Source organism: Marmota flaviventris, chromosome 8 (assembly GCF_047511675.1).
Source record: "Marmota flaviventris isolate mMarFla1 chromosome 8, mMarFla1.hap1, whole genome shotgun sequence".
NCBI classification, from domain to species: Eukaryota; Metazoa; Chordata; class Mammalia; order Rodentia; family Sciuridae; genus Marmota; species Marmota flaviventris.
The window spans coordinates 28699999-28722487 of NC_092505.1; the positions used below are offsets into that span (position 1 = coordinate 28699999).

At 33.9% G+C, this 22489-nt stretch overlaps 1 protein-coding gene across 1 annotated transcript in view; it reads left to right on the forward strand.

Moving 5' to 3' along the window:
• The window catches only part of Robo2 (roundabout guidance receptor 2), a 550514-nt gene that overhangs the window by 380009 nt on the left and 148016 nt on the right, over positions 1–22489 (forward strand). The window contains exons 5-6 of the mRNA XM_027929088.2: positions 9158–9315; positions 12330–12450. Of these exons, the coding sequence (XP_027784889.2) occupies positions 9158–9315; positions 12330–12450 (279 nt within the window). The remainder of the gene's footprint in view (positions 1–9157; positions 9316–12329; positions 12451–22489) is intronic.

Consider the following 22489-nt stretch of genomic DNA (forward strand, 5'->3'; position numbering starts at 1 on the left):
TGCTATATGGTCTATCCTTTAAAATATCTAAGCCCCATCTTTGATCCAGCAATCATAATATTCAACCCATAATGACTAGTAGTGCTTCCTTTAATTTTAAAAGTATCCAGTTTGGAGGCTAAAATACATGGTTCTCCAATTCACAGGTCACATTGAAAATTTTTATATCAGAAGGAATGAATAAATTTTTCCCAGCTACTTGGGATATCAGAAGGGTAATAATGTGTTGAAGAGTACACTATTTTCCAACCTTTAGAGGGAATGTGGCAAAATGGTTAATATTTTGGTGCATGAAAATGGCCAACATAAGGGATTAAGATCATTTGTGAATATTAATAGTATAGGATTATGAATGTACCTTATGGTGTATCTCTGTGAACTGTGCAGTGTTGGGATGCTGTAAAAGCTTTGATGGAGTCAAAATAGTGGAGATTTGATAGGCCTCCTAGTACATATTACTTATCATGTTTTTATCTAGAAGGAAACTGAGCTTTTTCCCTGTAGCTAGTCAATGTTGACTCCAACGTAAATCAGAGAGAAGGAGGGATATTCTTTTTAAACCATTATATGTAAGAGGACTTCTTTATAATTTCTTATAAAACATAAGGTTCAATTAAAGCATAGAAAAAATTTTAAGTATCAAATTACTTTTGGAGAGAACACACAAGCACTGAGTTTTCATTAAAGACCTCAGTATCACTTAGACTCTTAAAATATATTTGATATAAGTTGTTTAACATCAGTTTATTTCATAGAGTATATAGAAAGCCTGGGGGTGGGATGGATAATTGTGTTTTTCATAGGTAAACAAAAGTTGTCAAACACATTGTTTTTCATTCACTGTCAATGGTGTGAGTTTTCTGAAATAATTTAAATTTAGTCTGTAAGGTATTTGCATTTATAAAAAGTGCTTTGACATGCTCCCTGATTCCCTTTCTCCTGCTCAGCTGTCAAACATGGTGATACTTCTGAAGATTTATGGTGGGTGAGTAATGAGAATGCTGAATGTAAACTGCAACATTCAGAAATCATTTGGTGGCAAAAGAAAAAGAGGCTTACTAGGGTTTGGGGATAAGGTAGGAGGTGATATAGCTTTTTTTTTTTTTAATCAGCCAATTTAAAAATAAACATGCTGCATTCTGAATTAGGAAATACTTCAAGCTTCTTGTCATACAGTGATCACATAGAACATTACCTGAAGAATACATCAAACTGCATCATTCCAAGAAAATTCAAGACAGTGAAGAGTAATGCCCATATTTTGGGATGTAGACATATGCAAATTGGAATACTGAAAAGTCCAGACATGTGGGGCATGATTTTTTTTTTAATTAAAATTTCAAGTTCAGTCTAGTGAAGGTAGACTTTGGTCCATGTTCCTGTGTAAAAAAAAAAAAAAAAGGAAAATAAACAGTGTACTCTCAAACTGTTCATTTTCAAGTTCAAGGATTAGAGTGAGATTCCTGAGTACCTTCTAAATCAGGCCTTCAGTAGCTAAGTTTACAAAGTGTATTGGAAAACAGGTGGAATAATGGAAATTGTCAATTCAGCAGAATCAAGTTGAAAACCCAGAGAGGCATTATATTACATTTCTGCCTTATTCAGAAATTTGTGGCATTTCAGGTACAGAGAAAAAAAGATGAAGTAACAGTAGTTTGGAAGTAACTAGCATTCTTGACAAGGAAGATTGACCTTGACCTTATTCTCCTTCCAACCCTCATTTCATCAGCAGGGGTGAGATTACTTTGAGACCCTGCCAATAGGTAATAAATAACACATAAATTCCAGGACACCCTTGCACTGTAGGGTGCCCTAATGTGTAATAATCCTTAGACTATTGAGTTTATAACTCATGACATCTGGCAGTTACTTGGCATTGTAATTCATGTTGATCATGCACATCAAAATACACCATGGGAGAGAAATATCAGAGCAATAATGCTTTGATACTAGGAGAGTCTGGAATGACAAGGAAGACGCTGCTCAGTTGGTGTACCTCTGTGAACTGTGCAGTGTTGGAATGCTGTAAAAGCTAATGTCTTCAGATAAGGACTAACAAGGTAGGAGGAGAGCAGTAAACTGTTGGGATCCAAAATAAAGCAGCACATTAATATTTACATGGTAGCATTCCTCATTTTATTTATGTAAATTGACAGGTATAGTTATAAGAGAGTAATGCATTCTGAAATTTGAATTTAAATGTACACTTATGTACATTTTAAGTTTAAAAGATATACTTAAATAGGTTTAATTGAAATTTCATACATGTAAATGATTTTTTGATCCTTTCAAATTTTTGTTTTCTTTGGTCAAATGGTAAGGAATAAATGAGGAAATAATAAGGGGTACAGATTGGAGAGAAATAAAAACCAGTTTGCCGAGAATGCTGTCTACAAGCACCTGTACCAAGCCTTCCTGGTAGTTCACAGCTTGGCTGCTTGGCTGAAAACTTGAAGCTCATGGGATATGAACCAGATTGAAAAACTAGAGGCAAACAGATGGTTGTTTGTAATTATCCTGTAAATGTAAATCCTATGAAATTGGTGTGTGCTTGTTCATTATTTATTCACTTACGTATTTATTTATCTAGCAGTATCGATACTCAGATCCAAGGAAAATATGAGGCGGTAAAATAAACTTCAAATACTCTGGTATTCCTTCCTTATTACCATACATAGCAATAGTATTAAATATGGTTTGTCTTTAAAGCTAGCTTGTGCTGTTCTAGCTTTTAAGTTAAATGTGTTCCATCTTCTATTGTCCAGAGTTAAAGGTATTTTAGTGACCATGTCTGGATTTAGTACAGAATATTTTGGAGCATGATGAGAAGTTTTTGTTCTACCGTGGAGGGAAGGCATTGCTTTAAGTGTGTTTAGCTTAATATTATGGTTCAACACCATGATCTTCACATATAGGAGAGTTGGGCATAATCTCTAACTTTGGTCTCTTCCTTTGCAATTTCTGTGATATCTGAAGATATCAGTCTCACATGAACACTTTTGGGGACACTAGCTGTTTAAGAGAGAGAGAAAGTGAGAGAGAGAGAGAGAGAGAGAGAGAGAGAGAGAGAGAGAGAGAGAGAGAGAGAGAGAAGAGGAGGAATGATTAAACATTAATTAGCCTCAATCCACAACTTCCTCATAAGCTAATGGATAGGGTATGCAGATCCCTGTCAAATATCAGATGCTAGACTTTGCCAAAAATAGGACTTGCAAGTATTGAAGATATGCCAAATGCTGGCTCCTTCACAGCAAAGCAAAGGAAATGATTGCCAGAGACAGGCCTGGAGTCTGCCGTGGTCAGATGTCACCATTTTGCAGTGCCACATGTGATCCAAGAGTTTATGAATGATCTCAACACTTGGTCCCTAAGGAGAACATATGCATTACAGAGGTTACAGATACAAATTACAGAGAGCACAATGTTGCCATGCAATTTCTAAGAATCCTTCAGCAAGTTTTAAACATTAATGGAAAACATGAAGGAAGACTTGGCACTCTTAGCAGGACTTCAAATTATACTGTGGGTGAGGACAGAACAGGGCTAAAAAAAGCATTTGAGAATAAAGACTTGGCTAAGAAACTTGGAGCTGGCCATTCCTCTTGCGTGAATTGTGTGTTTGTGTATTTGATTCCCTGCAGAATACCAGGCTTCATAAAATGCTGTGACTTGAAAATGAGCAAGTCACAGGGCATTCTTGTTTATTCAACATGCTCCAATTCATACCACTGGTTTATCTGGATCATTTGTGGAGTGAATTTGCTTATACAGGGAGTGTGAGTGGAGGTGGGGGATGAGAGCTTCTCATTCTGGAATTGCCAGCAGGCAGTAGGGGTGCCAGAGTGTCAGCTTGCACAGTGGTAGCAGGATGTCTCCCCTCTGAGTTCTTTCTTTCCTATTCCACTTTTGCAAAAGAAACCACTTCTGACTTTTCCCCAAAATATCAGATCATATAGGCCATTTAGCTGGTAACTGACCAGTTTGTTCTGGTTGTATGTTTTTCAATTATACCAATTATAATGAAGTAGTTTCCTGTGAATGGCAATTCACCTTAACATTTATTTGGAGTTTGAGTCAATAAAAGCTCAGAAAAAATCGAATTCCTGTGTTGTATCAATGGGAAGGGAAAACTTAATTTTGACTGACTTCAATATAAAAGGGAAGCTAACTAGAAAGTCCAAAGTTAACACAGGTTTTAGAATTGAATTGTCCATTTGTATTACCCAGATTATTTTAGCTCATGCCGTCGTGTATATAAGCTCCCTTTCATCCTGAAATGGAGCTCCTAGCATGGCAACCAAAAATGACCACATGGTTCAAGAAAAGACAGGGTGCTTTCCTCACAAGTAGAATGGAAGGTCTGAGCTTTATGCTAGTTGGGATTACACCTGATCATTCTCTGTACTGAGCGTTGTTGTTAGTGGTGGTGGTAGAAATGAGAAAATAATGTGTACATGTTCCTTTTAGCTTATTATAATATGTACTATTATGTATTATAATTTGTGCTACCAGTTTTGGTGATTTCACATAAATCTGTAGTTTCCTTATGAGATGGCTCTCTGACTTTCTTGAACTGTGTGACTTTTATTTTAGAGCATGAAGGTAGTCAAGACAAGTGCTCTATCCTTTAAATCCAACCAACTGAAACTGTTATTCATGAATGAAAGTTTAAAATTAAATCAAAACATAATGGTCTAGATTAAATAATAGGAAAGTACTGCAATATAATTTTTAAAGAGGAGTTTATCAATTTGGTCAACCAATGAAAAAGGACTTCACTAACTCTTCTGCTGCCCTTCAAAGTGGAGCCTTTTGGAAGTTTCCTTTCATTTCGTGTAAGTGTTTAAAGACAAAATTTTCAGATGAATAAGTCATAGACTAACACTGAAGGATCAATATATGTTTGAGAAAAGAATAAGCAAAATTAGGAGCACAAACAGGAAGCAGGGAAATCTTTTCAGGCAGAAAGATTATCATCTGCCAGTGATAATTAGTTGTTTCTCTATATAATTCCTGCATGAACATCACAGATAGGTCTGTAATGACCAGGATAATATAAACAGGAACCCAATTCTAAACAACCTATCAAATCATATTAAGGACAGAATTTTAGCTTAAGAGGCACTAAGGAGTATGAGAAAAGAATTGATATGATTACATTTTCATTTTAGTAAACCCATAATTGCTTCAATGAAGAATTTAAAAGGGAATTAGAGAAAAAAATGTTAAATAGGATATTCAAGGAAGGTATAAGAACATTCTAAACTAGTACAGTGGGGACACAATTAAGTAGAAGCAGATGATGTTACAAATCAGTTTAGTCTGATTGTCGTCAGAATTCAGTGTTAGACACTGGGTTCAACCTAAAATATTTACGTATAACAAGTGTTCGAATAACCTACTCATATCCATGATGGTGTGTTTGGCACATAGCATGTGCCATCAAATTTTAGTTTTAATTGCAGGACAGTTGTTTTAAACATAGAGATCAAAAGTGTCTTTAGATGTGCCTGTTAATTGATCACCAAATTAACTTAAACACAAAATTCTAAGAGCTAGGTGTACAGTTCAATGATAGTAGAGGAAGACCCTTGTTTCTGTCCTCAGCACCAAGAAAAAAAATTCTTCTTAAAAACCAGCACATAATTTCATGTATTATCTATATGTAATACTGAAATCCCCATGTATCCTGAGTGTCATGATTTACTGAAATTTTGCATTAACAAAGTGAATCAGGCACCAGGTAAGTGTATACCTGGGCCTCAAGTTTTGTTCTCCAGAGAAATCTGGATGTGACTGGGCCAGGAGTTCCCATACTCTTGTGCACACAAACAAATTCTGCTTGCATGGAGGCTAGTGTTTGTGTTCTCACTGTGGCCTTTGGTTTTTAACTGCTCCTAGTCAGGCTCATCATTATAATACCTTTTTAGATTACCTTTCTCATGACCAATTTAGTTTGTTTAAAATAGTTTTCTTTATCCTGTTGTGTATAAATACTTTTATCAATTACATTTTTACCCTTTGTATTTCTAATAACTTCACTGGGAAGCCGATGTATGCTCTAGTATAATTCTCCTTATTATTATTGCCAATTTATTTTAATAAACTAAGGAGGAAATGTCTGAGTAATGATTTACCTTAACTGAGGTTAAAAAATAAAAGCCAGGGAAGTCTTGATTCAAGACAGAGGAAGCCTTTGTGAGTGAAAGAATGTGAGTTGTAAGGATATAAGAGTCAGAGGTGTAAGACTGAAAATCATGGTAGACATAAAGAATTATTTAGGGTATCATTTTTATTTTTTTTTATTATTATTTTAGGGTATCATTATTTTGTAGCATATTAGTTTTCTATTGACTTCTCTAAATTTCCACAACACTTGGTGTCAACTTGAGGTTTCAGGGGATGCCAGACTGAGGATCTCAGTTTCTTGCTGGCTGTTGGCTAGAGGCTGCCCTGGGATCCTTTCCAAATGTGTCTCTCCATTGGGCCACATGACACTGTATAAGATCAGAGGAGGCATCGGGGAGAAAATAGAGAGATAAAGAGACAGAGCTAGAAAGAGGAAAGTCACAATCATTTATAATTGAATCTCAGTAGTGATATCCTGTCACTTCAGTATTCACTTGAAAAATGGCATTTGATCCAGAAAGAAGAAATAAAATATACCTGACAACTTAGGGAAAATAAAATGGTATCACTAGGCACAAATGAATTAGCTGAGTTATATACAAACCGCAAAGAGCATATTACAAGTTGAAGAGGGTACAGTACCAATTATATCATTATCTCACCCTACTCTCTGAGTGAATAGTCTGAAAGCCTAAAATTACAGTCAATGTTAGATTTCTTGGCTTCATGTGCAAATTGGAGTCATTTTCCTTTTTTTTTTTTCCTTTTTTTTTTTGGTGAATGCATAAACACATGTTATATTGTTTAAGAGTAGCAGTCCTTCTAGTATGTTATGATATTTTTCTTCATTTTGTTACCCATGTTAAAGGGTTTACTTTATTTTATTTTTTAATTTGGATTGTTGGAAATCAGTTCAACACTACACTTTTGAATTATTTGCAATGGTCATAGGATCATTTAATCTAAGACTTTTTGGCATGTCCTTTGTAGGGAGACCCGTGCAGGAGAAGGCTCTTCAACTGGCCAGATGTGTCATTTTCAAACAGATTGAGGGTCTGCCAAAACACCATTTGTTGCCAGTACCGGATATTGTAGGGGGGCCTATCACTGTGTTACCATATTTTTGCACTTCTTAACATTGAATAAATAGGCAGCTGTTCTGTATTTAGAATATAAATTAGTCACCAGCTTGCTCTCCCTGGAGGATATACCTGCAAGAGGGAACCACATTGTTAACCCCTTCTTACCACTTGCACGAATGTCACACTTAATTGCACACTTCCCTCTACCCATTCAGCAGCAAATACTTATGCATATCAATCACACCTTTCTTGCCCATTAGTCAAAATATGCAGTTCACAGTACTAAAATGGAACATATTTCCTTAGCAGCGAAAGCAGTAAATTAATCAGTTGATAAGCTGAGGCTGAACAATTTGTGCTGAATTCTTTCTTAGTGCTCCTTCAATAGGAAATAATGTTCTCTAATCTCCTAAAGGGGCATGACTTCATTAAGCTAGAAAACCATTTTAAAGGATACATTGGATGAGACAGAACCGAAAAGCCCTGAAAGTCACTTGGTTGTCTCTCTGGAGCTATTTTCAGGATGGAGATTTTTATTTATTTGGAGATGGCAATTAACTTACAGACTTGGCACAACAAAGAAACTGAGTGCTGAAGAGGGTCTCATTACAGGACAGGGAAGGTGGCTGATTTGACCTAATCCCCATTTGCAGCAGATAATTTACATAACAGGCTATAACAAGTTGCCTGATGCTGACTTCAGACACTACACACACACACATACACACACACATATCTACATACACACACACACACACACACACATATATATATATATATACATATAAATATGTGTATATATGTGTTTATCTTTTTGTATAAATAATATACAATAAACTCAGTACATGCTTGTATACATAGATACATCATATAAACATGTTTTATCCTTACATAATTTAAAACTGAATTGGCACTGAAATATCAAAGAACAGGAAAAGTGAAGGCAGCTAGGAGAGGTGGAGATGGTTGGAATATATAGTACATTAGCTTGTTTCAACTTTTTTTTTAAATGGGTCCAAAAGTAGTCCCAGCCTGTATTTATCAAATAAACATAGGTTTCTACAATCTGATAGGGCCAAGTCACTGCTGCAGGCTTTTCATCTTGCCAGCAGCAGAAGAGCACAGGCTGATAGATAGGTGACATTTGGACAGCCAGGCGTGCCAGATTTTTGGAGGTTATAACGGAGGTCCAACCTGCTGTTCTCCTTAATGAAAGGAGGGAAATTCAGACTGGCAAAACTGCTACAAGGGATATCTCTTGCCCTGAATGTCACGCTGCCCAGATGTCACTCGGCAGGTGGAGATGCAGAGAGAATGAAAATGGAGCCTTGTGTACGTGGGTGCTAGAGCGTTGCAAGGGTAAACAATGGGTCTGCCTTCCAAAGTGTAATGGGAACAGTGTGCACCTTGTCCATATTCATGTCATGAGAAAGGACTTTCTCAAAGAGTCTCACTCCACTTCCCCTCAGAGAACAACACGCATGCTCACAAAACACTTGCACACAAATTGCTTCACATTTTGGAACATCTTTAACATTTACTTTAATATAGCTATTAAATAGGTGTGTAATTTTTTTCTTTATAAAATTAGACTCATGCCACATTAGGTTTATATAATTTGCTTTTTTAATTAAATCTTAAGACTTTATCATAAATATTTCTCATATAATTGTCCTTAGGGTCAGTCATCTCAATTTTTAGCTTGGATTTTAAAGCAAAGATGCATGACCAGATAGTAAGCCATCCCCAACTTGAGCATTTAAGTAGACTCTAGAGTATTTTAAGATGGGCGTGACTGTGTTCTCAGTAAGTATTCAGAATATTTTTTTCTTTCTTTCTTTTTTTTTTTTTTAACTAGAACAAGTAAAACTTGAAGTTACATTTTGTGAGTGAAAGCTGAAGTTACTATCATTGACTTTTCTTTTACTATAATTGTTTCTCTGCAGTGTTGCGAGATGACTTCCGGCAAAACCCCACAGATGTTGTAGTGGCAGCTGGAGAGCCTGCAATCCTGGAGTGCCAACCTCCCCGGGGACACCCAGAACCCACCATCTACTGGAAAAAAGACAAAATTCGAATTGATGACAAGGAAGACAGAATAAGTGTGAGTTAAATTACAATGACAGCTTAGACAGATGGAAATTCACATCTAAAAATGGATGTATTTTTAAATTTATTTTTAATAAAATTGTACTCAAATGCTGACTAACATTTATGCCACATCAAAAAGTCTTAAAAGAATTAAATTTAGGGATAAGACTACAAAAAGATACAAATTATAGAAATCAAGTATACATGATGTATTAATAATCGTATCAGTCTGAATATGTAAATTTATATTTGAAGTGTGATATTGATGTCTTAGCTTTTCAATGTCTTCTGTTCATCATTTACGTTTTAACATGGGTGTTAGAATAAGCAATAGCCATAAACCATATATTAAGAATAATATCTCATTTTGTACTATTTATAAAATTGTAATAGGAAATCATCTGAGGTGATGAATATCTCATTTAATCCAGTTTTTCAAATTCAATATTTGTAACAGCAAAATTTTTAAAATGAGTTAATTTTAAGGCAAATTTAAAATAAGTAAGTTAAATAAAAATTAAATGACTGATTTTGCAGTTTAGTTCATATAAATTGATTACCAGGTTCAACAGTTGATTAAGATTCAATGCTTTTATGTAAAGGTACAGAACAAAGGGAGTTAATATATACAAATTTAATAATTCATATTTTTAAAGGATCCACTCAATATTTGTATGAAAAAATTTATAAGTGACAGCCATTCTAAGGAAATAGAATATAATTCCACTTATGTTATTTAGTAATATTTAGTAGTAATAACACAGTGAAGGCATTTTATTTAAAATAATTTTTCAATTGCCTGAAGAAATGTGACATTTCAATCAAGAGTTTATATAATCTGCAAGGCACAGTGGCATATATCTATAATCCCAGTGACTCAGGAATCTGAGGCAGGAGGATCATAAGTTTGAGGCCAACCTTAGTAGCTTAGTGAGACTCTGTCTTGAAAAGTAAAACAGAACAAACCATAAAGAAGTCTGGTTGTGTAGTTTGATGGTAGAGTACCCATGGGTTCAGTACCCCACAATACAAGGTAAATAAGTAAATGAACCAATATAAATAAATTAATAAATAATTGGGCATGGTGGTGCATGCCTGTAATCCTAGCAGCTCAGTAGGCTGAGAAAGAAGGATCTCAAGTTCAAAGCCAGCCTTAGAAACTCAGGGAGGCCCTAAAAAATTTAGTGAGACTCTGTCTCAAAACAAAAATAAATAAATAAATAGAAAGATAGATAGATAGATAGATAGATAAAAGGCTTGGGCATGTGGCTCAGTGGCTAAGTGCTCCTGGGTTCAATCCCTAGTATATAAAAAAATTAAAATGTATTTATTATCTTTAAATATACTTTTATTCTTGTATGTACACATTGAAATTACATTGCAGCACAGAAGTGATAGGCCATGTAAGAGACAGAAATATAAAGTGGAATATTTCTGATTTTGTTGTTTACATCTTGAGTATCTATGTTGCCAAAGAGACTTTGGTTCTTAATGGTCTGTATTTGGGTACCAAACTTTTGAAAATGTGCTTTTTCTCTGTAAAAAAATCTCCCTGAAATTTTTGACTTATAAAATCCATTTTTAGACCATGATTCCATGCAAAAGTTGATATTCCTGATCAAAGACAGCATGATTTATCTCTGCCAGATTTTCGTATCCTTCCTTGGCCTGCTTAAAGGTGAACTGGCAGCTGAATAATCTAGGATGACCTTGCTTAGGTCTGGAAATTAGCTGACTTTCAGCTAGAACCTCACTTTTTATGGTCTCTCGTATTTTAACAGGCTACCTTAGTCTGGTTTCATGGTCTTAGGTTTCCAGTTGTAGCAAGAGAAGGCAAACCCAATGTGCAAGCAACTTTTTTTTTCTGATGAAGCATTTGCTTTATTACCATTGGTGAAATAGTCATATTGACAAGCCCTGTTTCAAGGGAAAGAGAAAGGCTTTATAGGCTCCCATTACGACATACTCAATACAATTGAGGACAGAGTGATGGCTTTTCTTCTCGTGTAAAAAAAAAAAAAAAAAAGTTGAAAATCTTTATGACATGACAAATTTTGGAGCTTAAACTATTTCTGATGAACAAACCTAAATGAGTTTTGTTTACCAATGAAAAATTTAAAAATAATGGAAGAAATCAGAATGTTTGAATGTTTTATTTCCTTTAAGAACACTCAATCATGTAAAGTTAAGATTGTTGAATTATATTCATACAAAGAAAGGGAAAATGAGAAAAAATAATGTGACAATATACTTACTAAAATTCTAACTTTGAGTTAATGTTCTCTTTAGTAGACTTTTTATTATTATTGCATTTTTGGGGTCAACACATGCTTCTCTTTTAAGAAGTATTTAGCAACCACTTATTAGATATCAATAATTTGTACTAATCCATACACATTATTTTATAAGTTTTAATTACTTTTGCTCAACATACCCTTTTTGTTAAAAATTATTTCCAAAAAAAATATTTCCAAAGATGATTAACACTAATAGTTGAAATGTAAGGTTCACAAAGAAACAGATTTTGACTGTTTAGCTTACTGTTATATTCCAAATGCCTAGAACACTCCCCAGTACTTGTAGTACTCAATGAATACTTGATGCATCCTTTTAAATCAGCTAGGTTTTATTATATTATCCAAAACAGATATCTAATGTTATTTTTTGATGACAAGAGCAATTCATTTAGCTGAACTCAGTGTGAAGAAAGACCCCTGCAGATTTAGTGGGGACAGTCACAGTCACAAGATGCAAAATATGACCAGGCAAAACAGAGAAAGACTGCTTCAAAGATGCATTCTCTAGGAAGGAAATATAGAAAGTTATACTAAAGTTGAATTAAGAAGCCGAATGGGCAGATGCCAAAATAGTGGGAGAGTTTTGTGTAAGAGTTTTGTCTTAGATGCAGTTTTTTCTTTTGAAAGCAAATGGGCTTAAGTATTCCAAATTATTAATGTCCTTTTCTTTCCTTTCCTGTTTCTTTTCCTTTCCTTTTTTAAAAGAAAATTTTTCGTTTGATATTAACAGATTCGTGGTGGAAAATTGATGATCTCCAATACCAGAAAAAGTGATGCAGGAATGTACACCTGTGTTGGTACCAATATGGTGGGAGAAAGAGACAGTGATCCAGCAGAGCTGACTGTCTTTGGTAAAACTCTTTTAAATTCCAAATTGCTATTTATACTCTACATTGCCTTGGTTTTAAAATATTTTTGTTAACTCTAAATCCCAAGCCATATATGAACAATTACTCATCACTTGTGATACTCAACAACCAATTAAAATTTTCTTTCTAGTGAAAATTTTGATGTCTAAATTTTTTTGAAATATTAATTTGTCTACTTTATTCATATAGCTTTATGATTTTGTCCTTCATCAAAATGTAAAATTTGTTGTTTCTCAAAATCTATTTGAGATATGACATCCCTCTACATTTTATTACTCATCTACTTTGTTTCATTTGTTAGTGAATACATGCAGCTATATGTATATGTGTGTGTGTATACACACACACACATATATTATATATATTTTCATATACATCAGGTATAGGTATGTATACACACATGATTATATGCTTTTATGCACATACATGCATATAGATATATGTATGTCTATGAATGTCCCTTAATAAAATTTTTCACTGCTTGCAGCTACCATGTGATTTTTATAAGGCACAAGAGATTGTGATTTTTAAATTACTTTGCTGTGCCAGTAAAAGAACCTCCTGATTTTATGCACAACATGGTAAGATGTCTATTTGTGGTTGTTACTCTAGGACATGAACAAGTATAGCATCAAAGTCCTACAGGGGTTTCTAGAGAAACTTCTTTTGCAGTATGTAACAAGCATCCTGTAGTGGAATGGGATACCATGATGGAAAGAGACCTAATGCAGTTTCTATTACAGTTCAAGAGTTAAGGTTGTGCTTTATGAATATGTACCAGAGTGCAGGCCTCTCTTTTCAATCACTCTGAGTACTGAGTAATCTCTGATAATATTCCCTGTGGATAGTAAGCAGCTTGGAGGCCCAAATGACAAAGCCAGGGGAAATCCCTCATAATTTATTAAAGGAATTGAATAGTAAAAATAAAATTGTTCCAAGTGTGCATGTAAATTTCTGTCACGCAGAGCTCAGACAAGTATCAGTTTGCCCCTAAATTTTATGCAGTCATCTCTGTAAGAGTTTCAAATGTGCTTCGCTCTATAATGAATAAAATACAGTTTTGCCTGATAAGATATGAAATTAGTGGTCACTGAACATTAGCACTGAAAACCCACAAGGATAGCTCTTCTCTTTAAAGAAACACTCACTGCTATTTTTCTGCAACTACCACAAGCTTTGGAATAGAAAAGCTTTGAATTATAGCAGCATTGACTGCCTTTAGAAGGAAATTAAGAGGGTTTAATGTCATTACCCAAGCAATTAGACTTACCAATAATGTGCCTATATTATGAAATATTTACCCTACCTTCCCTAAAGACATGATGAGAACTGCAAGAGATCCCTAAACATGTCAAGAGTTATGGGGCAACTTCTAAATTATTTTGAAAATAGCTATCAACCCAAAAGATTGAATTTGTCCAGAGGCAGTTCCTCTGGAGGAATTGATTTAGGAACCTGAGAAACGTTTATGTGATGGTGTAAACTAGTCACAACTGACCTGAGGGCTTATAAGTACAGTATTAAGTTGAGGCAAAAGCTAAAATTCCATTATTGATAAGAAAACAACATCCAAACTCAGAAGAAAAATCATAATACAGAAGAGACAGTCCAAACCAAGGATGAGGATTGTTCGAGAGGCCCTTTCTGAAACTGACTCCCTCCTTCCAGAGAACATGAAATAAATGGTTTGCTGCTCATGGTGAGGCCTTCTTTATTTCATTCTGGGGCTCTTACTTCCAGGACATTATTTCTAATAAACCTCATTATATTTCATCATTTTTAAATATATCACTTCTGAACTAATGTCTATACACCTGATTACATTCCACACTCCTCCTCCTCAACATTATTTTCAGGTAGTTACGATTCAACTTGAAAGTATTTGGTTACCATAACCCCTCGGTAGTGAGAGAGGCTTTTTACTGTCTTTTGAAATTTAATTTTTAAGATATGATATACAGATTTTTAGTTGGGCAAGAAATATAATTCACTTACAAACAGCAAGGAGAACAAATAAAGGGTGTTTTCTTATACATTGGTCACTTTTTGAGACATATTGCCAAAAAAAACCTTCTTCAATCTTTAAGCATTTTGTTTTTTTAGTAAATAAGCTTACATATGTTATAGTTAAAAAAAATTAGGACCTGGGGTTGTGGATCGGTGGTAGAGTGCTCGCCTTGCATGCATGAGGCACTGGGTTCGATCCTCAGCACCACATAAATGTCAAAATAAAAATATTAAATAAAAATTTTTAATTATTTTTTAAAGTGCCCTTTTGACTAAGTTATGATCAGTATATCCTAATTTTCAAAAGTTTACCTTATTTCATGAAGTATTCATTATACTTGTTGTTTGCAATATTTTCTATTCATAAAAAAATTGAGTTAAATGGATACTACTAATTCTAAAACTTAGAATTTTATGCACAGTCTAAAATAACACTAAAAATCTGAAGCATAGTCTAGATACCAACACAAAAAGAATACTCCCCAGGAATTTTACCTCAAGATCCTGAAGGCAGAGAAATGAAAGTCTAGTATGTCATTAAATTCTAAGGTTGGATAGATTTCAGATATCTGCTATCCAAAATTTAACTGTTATTCAAAAAATAACCAAAAATGACATGATTTTCTCCAAATAATTTTTGAATGTTTATCAAAATAAATATGAAAATAGAATGTATGCATAAAATTTCTATCATAAATCATAAATATTGCAAACCATAATGAAATACAGAAACATCATATCACATAGGTTTCCCAATATACACACAAACACACACACACACACACACACACACACACACTCACTCACTCCTCACTCACTCTTCAACTTTGAATATTTCTGCAAGTCTACTTTATGCTTTCTCTGGAATTTATTTCTTTATGTATGAACATATGTTTATTCTATTATTTATTAATTTATCAATCATATGTATTGACTTTCTATTTCACAAAATAATAATTTGGCCCACTTACATATTCTTCCCTTTCTTGCTTTCTTGTTTTTAGTTTGTCTCCCCTCCTCTTTTTAGTGTACTCACTATAGAAATATCAGTTATACTAATATTTGGAATTTAGTTATTATAACCTTGTAAGTATTATGAATTGCAAGCTGTATATTATACTCTTATGATAACATTTATCTTTTCTTGTACTATATTTGTTCTTTTGAATTAATGATCAACAAGTTTTTCCATAATTATGTTAGTCTACCCTGTCATAAATTCTTGACATCACTATGGCAAAATATTCTAAATTTAATTTTTAACACTATAGTGATTAAATGTCCTTCTCTCTATAGTCTTCCTGGAGGTTTCAAATCTCCACTGGTCTGCACACTATTTAGGTCTGTTCCAAACATTTCATTCTGATTCTTCCTTTTATTTGATGTTGTATCCACCATCTTCTGTCCCCTGTTTCTTTATTGGTTAGTCCTTCTAAGAAGGAAAATGTTTTTATCTTGCTTTCTGCTTAAAGAGCCTGGAGCACATTTCAAGCCAAAATGCTATTATTCTATCTAGAACTTAAGTTCAAGAATTGTGGTGTAAAAAAATTTTTTTCATGAGAATATTGAAATTGTCACTTTAACGTAATTTACCTTCTTGTGTGTTTTTCTTGAGAAGTCCAATGAGGTTATGATCACTATAGTTTTGTATATAATCACTCATCTTTTTTCTTTTTGTTTCTCTATGCAATAGAATGTCCCGTTTCCTTATCTCAGTGTTCAGAAATATTTCCATCCTATGCTTTGGTTTGGAACGTTTTTTTCCCCCTAGTTTATACTCTTCATGAGCAATCTCAATCACATATAAAATATTTTAACCAAAACAAAATGAAAATTTTTCTCTTTTCTATTCATTGCTGTGTCAAACATATATTTATTAATTAAATGTGAAACCTACTGTCTGTCTTTTCTCTATTTTTCCTATTGATAGCATCCTGTTCTTGTTTCACGTATGTTATAACCTCCCGTTTCACACAATTTTAATAACAATGTTTTGAAGTAAATATTTGTCATGTTTTCCTGCCTTTTAAAAAGTATTTAAGACTTTCTTCAAATAACATATACTCTAGTATACTCTATTGGGGTTTATTGATATTCAATTGCTGTTCACTAAAAAGACTGTTCTGCATAAAAATACTAATGTACAGCTGATGGTTTTCACTGTAAGATGCTCAGGTTGGGAAGTAGTCCTTTCGTTGGGAATGAAAACAGAGATTGGGGCTGGTGATGATTTTCTGTAATTGTATAAGAGATAACTTTTGATGGATTGAGAGGAGCTTAAAAATACAGACAAAACTAAGGAAAGAGCTCAAAAGAAACCATAAGCAATACCTACATTTTGTTTATATTTTGTGGCTTTCATGTAAGAATTCAGAGCATAAGGTGTTATTAAAATCCAGCATGATTGTTAGGAGAAATATAGTTCTTTCTTGAGTATATTTATCAAGTATCTACCAGGTGCTAAACAATGTTGAAGTGTTTAAATACAGTGATGCATAGACAGTGCCCTTGATTTCAGGCCAACTCTCATATCATATTGTCAGCACTACAATGAAACTTTCCCTCTAAAATATGGTGAGAGAGGCTTTTTATTTCGTCCAAGAAATTTTACCTATGTTGGTCTTTGCTTCTAGGGTGATTTCCCTCAGATAAAGGAAACTCTTGGCAAAAAGGAATGAATGTAGTCAGGATTTAATTAATCATATTCAGGTGGTCTGATCATTATCCTCCAATGTTTTTTTGGAAAGGCACATTAATCACATCTAGTGGCTATAAAACCCACTCTTACCTCACACATGCCCAGTTAAGTAAAGAGATTTCTACTAGGCCAGATGTCTGATTTCCTCATTTATAGACACTACAGTGTGGCAGGTCTTACTGGGGTAGCTAAAGTCAAGACAAGGTTTACAAGCAGTTGCTAGTTCTAATGTCATTTTATTGCATAGTTTTCTTCTTGTAAGATTTAAAGAACTCAACCCATGTAATTATTGCCACACGCTACTGCTAAAAGTCAAGCAAACTTCATTTTAAAATTTCTAAGATCATCCTAGAAATAGCTGCCATGGCACGGTCATTGGCAACTATACAATCATTTTCAATGACTGGGAACTGTTACAAAATTTGTCAACTGGGCACTTAATTTCCTTAATTGTAGCATATGAAGGGAACTTAAAGTGATATTCTGCACTTGAGTTTCAAACTTATGGTATTTTATGCTAAATTGAATATTTTTCTTTTCGAATGATATTGACATAACTACAATTAGACTTGGCATTTGATTTTATTATAGCTACATATAAAGTTGGATTTTCTAGTATGCTAATTTAGAACTAAATTGACAGGAATACTTGAGAGCTGTGCTTTACAGAGTAACACACTGGCAAACAACACAATTGTCTCAAGAGAGATTAACCTTGTAAGCAAGTTATGCAGGTGATTCAAATCCAGTTAATCTCACAGAAAAAAAAATGTTAATTGCGTTGGCAAAGACATTGCCTGTGATCACGCCACAGTTATATAATTAGGGATAAGCCCATTCAGAAGAACTCTAACCTAATTGATAAACAGTCAGCAAACAGCCCTGGAGATTTCTCTCCCAATTTTCAATATGTGGTCAGACATAAGGTGATACTGTGGAAAAACACAGTGACCTAGTTTTTTGACATGCCTTAAAATTAAGCAGCCTTGTTGTTCAATAGATCAAGATTTTCATACATATTTATTTTAATTATACAGAGGCTCATAGGTACAATCTCTTTGGACATTAATAGGTACTGAGTGGGATCACTTATCAACTAACTAGATTGTTCAATTTTCATCTTACTTTCTGAAATTTCCAATTTTTCATTTATATGCAGATGACTTTGATACAAAAGAGGCAAACAAAGATACTTCTTTGTAATTTTTACAACCTGTGACAGAAAGGGGCTTAGTTTTCCTCTGGCTCTAGCCTCTACAAATTCAAGCCTTCTAAAAATATATTTTCCACTTACTTTGTAATACTCATTTTTTTGTCCAAGTTTCATATTTCCTGGAGAACAGCCTAATTAAGGAATTTGGCAAGAAATTCTTATAAAAGCTTTTCTTGGATTTGTATATATATATAATATTTTAGTGTATATATATATATATATATACATATATATATATCATATATGTATTATAATATATTAGTCCAACCTACAGTTTTTAACATACTGTTTTCTGTAGGCAGTGATGAAAATTGCAAAGCAGAAGGTGAGTTTATAATTAACATAAAACAATAGGAATACTGAATAATATAATTTAGAGATATTTACAGGAGAGGGTGCTATGGATATTCTTAGACTAATGCTTTAAAACTTGTGAGAAAACACCAGTGAATCAGTAAATTTTCTTTCCTTTGTTGGAAGGCATAACCAAAGATAGTCTGGTGTAAAACCCACTTTGATGTATCATGTGAATCCAAGTGACTTCTATCTCAGTTATCTTGGCATCCATCTTTTTTCCTATCAACTGAATTACACTTTGTACTATGTGCCAATATCAGGTTTCCAAAACTCCTGTACCAGATACTCTCCCATGGTTATCCAGTTGCTAAGCAACTGGACTCTGCTTGAGGGCAGAAGGAAAGAGAGAAGGATCATCCTGAAGTTCTCCATCCTGCTGCGCTCATTAGAACAGCAGCAGGGGATCCTGCATCTTGCTTCTTCTTGAAATTATAAGTCAGGTGCTTCCCTTATAACACAATGGGACTTAGAACACGTATGATAACCAAAAACTCCTTAAGGGTCCTGTCCCTGTCTCCTGGAGGAAAAGACTATGTAGCTTTGTGCCACATCTGATGTAAAATTTGCTCCTCAGATTGATTGTGTGTTGTGGAATTGTGCTTGATACATGTTAAATGAAGCACACAAAATCTTTGCCTGAAAAAAACAAGGTATTTTAATAGAACTGGTCTCGTGTGCTGTCTTGCTATTTATTTTATACTCAGCACAATGTCATGATAATAGACAGCTTTACTCTTCCAATGACTTAGTAGATTTTCAATGTATAAATTTGCCATGATTCATTCAAAAAGTTCCTCATGTTTCAATACCACTAACATTGCCAAAATTCTATGTATTTCTTGTTTTTGTTGCAGTTACCAATTAGCAAAGTTATTGTTCTGTATTTTTATGAATTGCAAAGTATAAACAGGTATAAACAGGTAAATTTTGGGGGGGTTCTTCAAATTTCATATTTTTTCTTACTGATTATTAATATTGCCAAGTTCCTCTTGTTCCTAACTTCAATGAACATGACTTTTGCATCTTAATTTTTAAAATGACATTTAATTTATGATAAAAATTTTATCCAATCTTCAGATGTGTCTTTTGATTCCTTCTTTAAATTTTTTATATGTAAGAGTTACATCTACAGATACCATATTTTTTCTTTCCCTTTCAGGGACTTCCTTCATCTTATTAATTCAGAATTATTTTGACTTTAAGTAGCACAAACATTAATGGCTTGAGTATAAGAAGTTTATTTTTCTCATACTTACTATTTTATATACACTTACACAATGATACCCACATTTTACCTAGCAGTATGTTCAAAATTGTTAAATGGACTGTTGAAAATCTTTCTGGACTATTCTTTTTCACCTTGCATGTCTGATTGATTACTCAGTTTTGAATCTCTTTAGTGTATCCCCTTTCCTATATCCTGGGAATCACTGTCAATTTAAGCTGAAAGAATTTCTTATAACAACACTTTGACCTAATTGATTCATGTTCTTTGTTTGTTTTGGTACCAGGGATTGAATTTAGGGACACTTAACCACTGAGCCACATCCTCAGCCCTGTTTGTATTTTATTTAGAGACAGGGTGTAACTGAATTGCTTAGCACCTTGTTTTTGCTGAGACTGCTGTTGAATTCTCAATCCTCCTGCCTCAGACTCCCAAGCCACTGGGATTACCTGGGGGCACCATGTTCTCTTGTATTTCATCTTTCTCAGATGTACTAACATGGTCTTTCATATGCTTATTACAAATAAGCATATGAAATCCTAACTGCTCTCCATCATCCTGAGGGTAGAGCTTAACACTCTTTATCATGGCACACAGGCCCTTCATAGTCTTGCTACTTACTATCTGGCTAGCTTCATCTCCTACCACTTTCCCAGGGAAACCAAGCTGCTGGCTGTTTCCCAGCCCCCAATCCTGAAGCCTGGCTTAGACTAATATGTGGTAGATGAATGAGTGGTTAAGAAAAGACTTATTCTAGCTTGTCCATCCTATGCCAGGTATAATACAGTATTTCTTTTAACCCCAGATGGGGCAGCAGGGGTCTTCTAAATTATTTTTCAATCTCAATCAACAGTGGTAGAGGTTTAGTCCTCTTTAGCCGATTTTAGATAAATGCGACTAATAGCTCCATTGGATGGCAGCAAAAAAGTTAATCCCAATTCTTAGGCTGATGATACATTTGTACTATTAATATTTGCAACACCCGTAAGTATACATCAATCCTCTTGCCTATTTGCTTCCAGTAGCAGAAATAGTTCAATATCAAATATGCTATCCTTAAAATAGTGTGAACACAGTATCCTGAGTTCAAAAGGATAACACTAAATCATTACATGCAACATGTACTTTTGTTCTCTGGTCAACAGGACATATTTTGCTATTGAAAATTGTTCAGATAATAATCTTGGCTATCTAAAATATTTAGGGATATTTAAATTTTCTCTAGTTTTATGGGTTATTTGTAAATTCAGCTCTAAAAAAAGTTTTCATGATAAATTTTTGTTTGTCTTGTTTTATGGCTTAGAATTGTGGGTTCTCAGAAGAAAGATAGTGGAATATATTCAGGTGTTTGTTTTGAAGAAAATATTGACTCCTACTGTCTAATTCTCCATGACAGATACAACTGTGCTCCTTCTGAATGCCAGTGATAGTTGATTTGTCTTGCAACAAAATATTTCCCTTGCAACTTACATATTTGTTTTATAGATAGGATCTTGCTTTAGTCGACAAACAAACATACTTCTATTCTATACTCCTAACATGTTATTTTGTATGATTTATTTTCTCCAAAGTTTTCCTGCTAAGTATGTTTTAGTTGTTGGGCCACTACATTCATAATTCTATACCAGGAGTTTGAACCTAGAGTCCTCAGTGGCTGAACATGGCCAGATGGCCAGATAAATTGTGTCAACTCCCTATGGATCTCATCTTTCTTTTCCTTGACTTAGTTTTCTTTCTACTTCAATAAGTAGCAATATTGGACTTGCCTATGATTTGGAGATGTGCTAATTTTTAAGTGTTAATTTTTTTTAATATCAGACCATTTTCAAAAAATGAAGAAAATGGACAAGAAATAGAATTGTTTAAGGAAGCATGAATTTTTTTTTGTTGTTGTTTTGTATGTTTTTTTTTTGGATGGTAAGATTCTTATGATTAGGAAATTATTTTCCACTTGTTTTATGTAGACTAGTGTTAAAATGCATTTTTTCAGTCCCAAGTATATATTAACTAACTAACTAACTAAGCAAAGGCAGAAACACTAAAGCAGAATATTGAATAAATAAGGAACACAAAAGTTAAATAAGGTAAAAAATATATATAAGTATCTGATTTAGGAGACCACTGGAGAAAACCTTAGAAAATTATGTATGACAGTTTGCAATAATTAAAAATGACAATATTTACATTAAAGAAAAAAATCAGGCACACAGCGTTCAATACATACAGTTAAAATATTCACATATGTAGTAAGTCCTTGTAAAGTAAAAGCTTAAGTGGAAAAATTTATATAAGACTCACATGCAAGAGCATAAGATTTTTTCCTGAAAGCATTCTTTATTTTATTTGTTTATTTTCATGTGGTGCAGAGGATCAAACCCAGTGCCTCACACATGCTAGGCAAGAGCTCTACCACTGAGCTGCAGCTTGAAGCATTCTTGATGGAGTATTAATATCTTTTTGATGTTTTCCCTCAATCTCAACTTATAGTTTTCTTACTGTAAGCCATGATAATAGATTACAT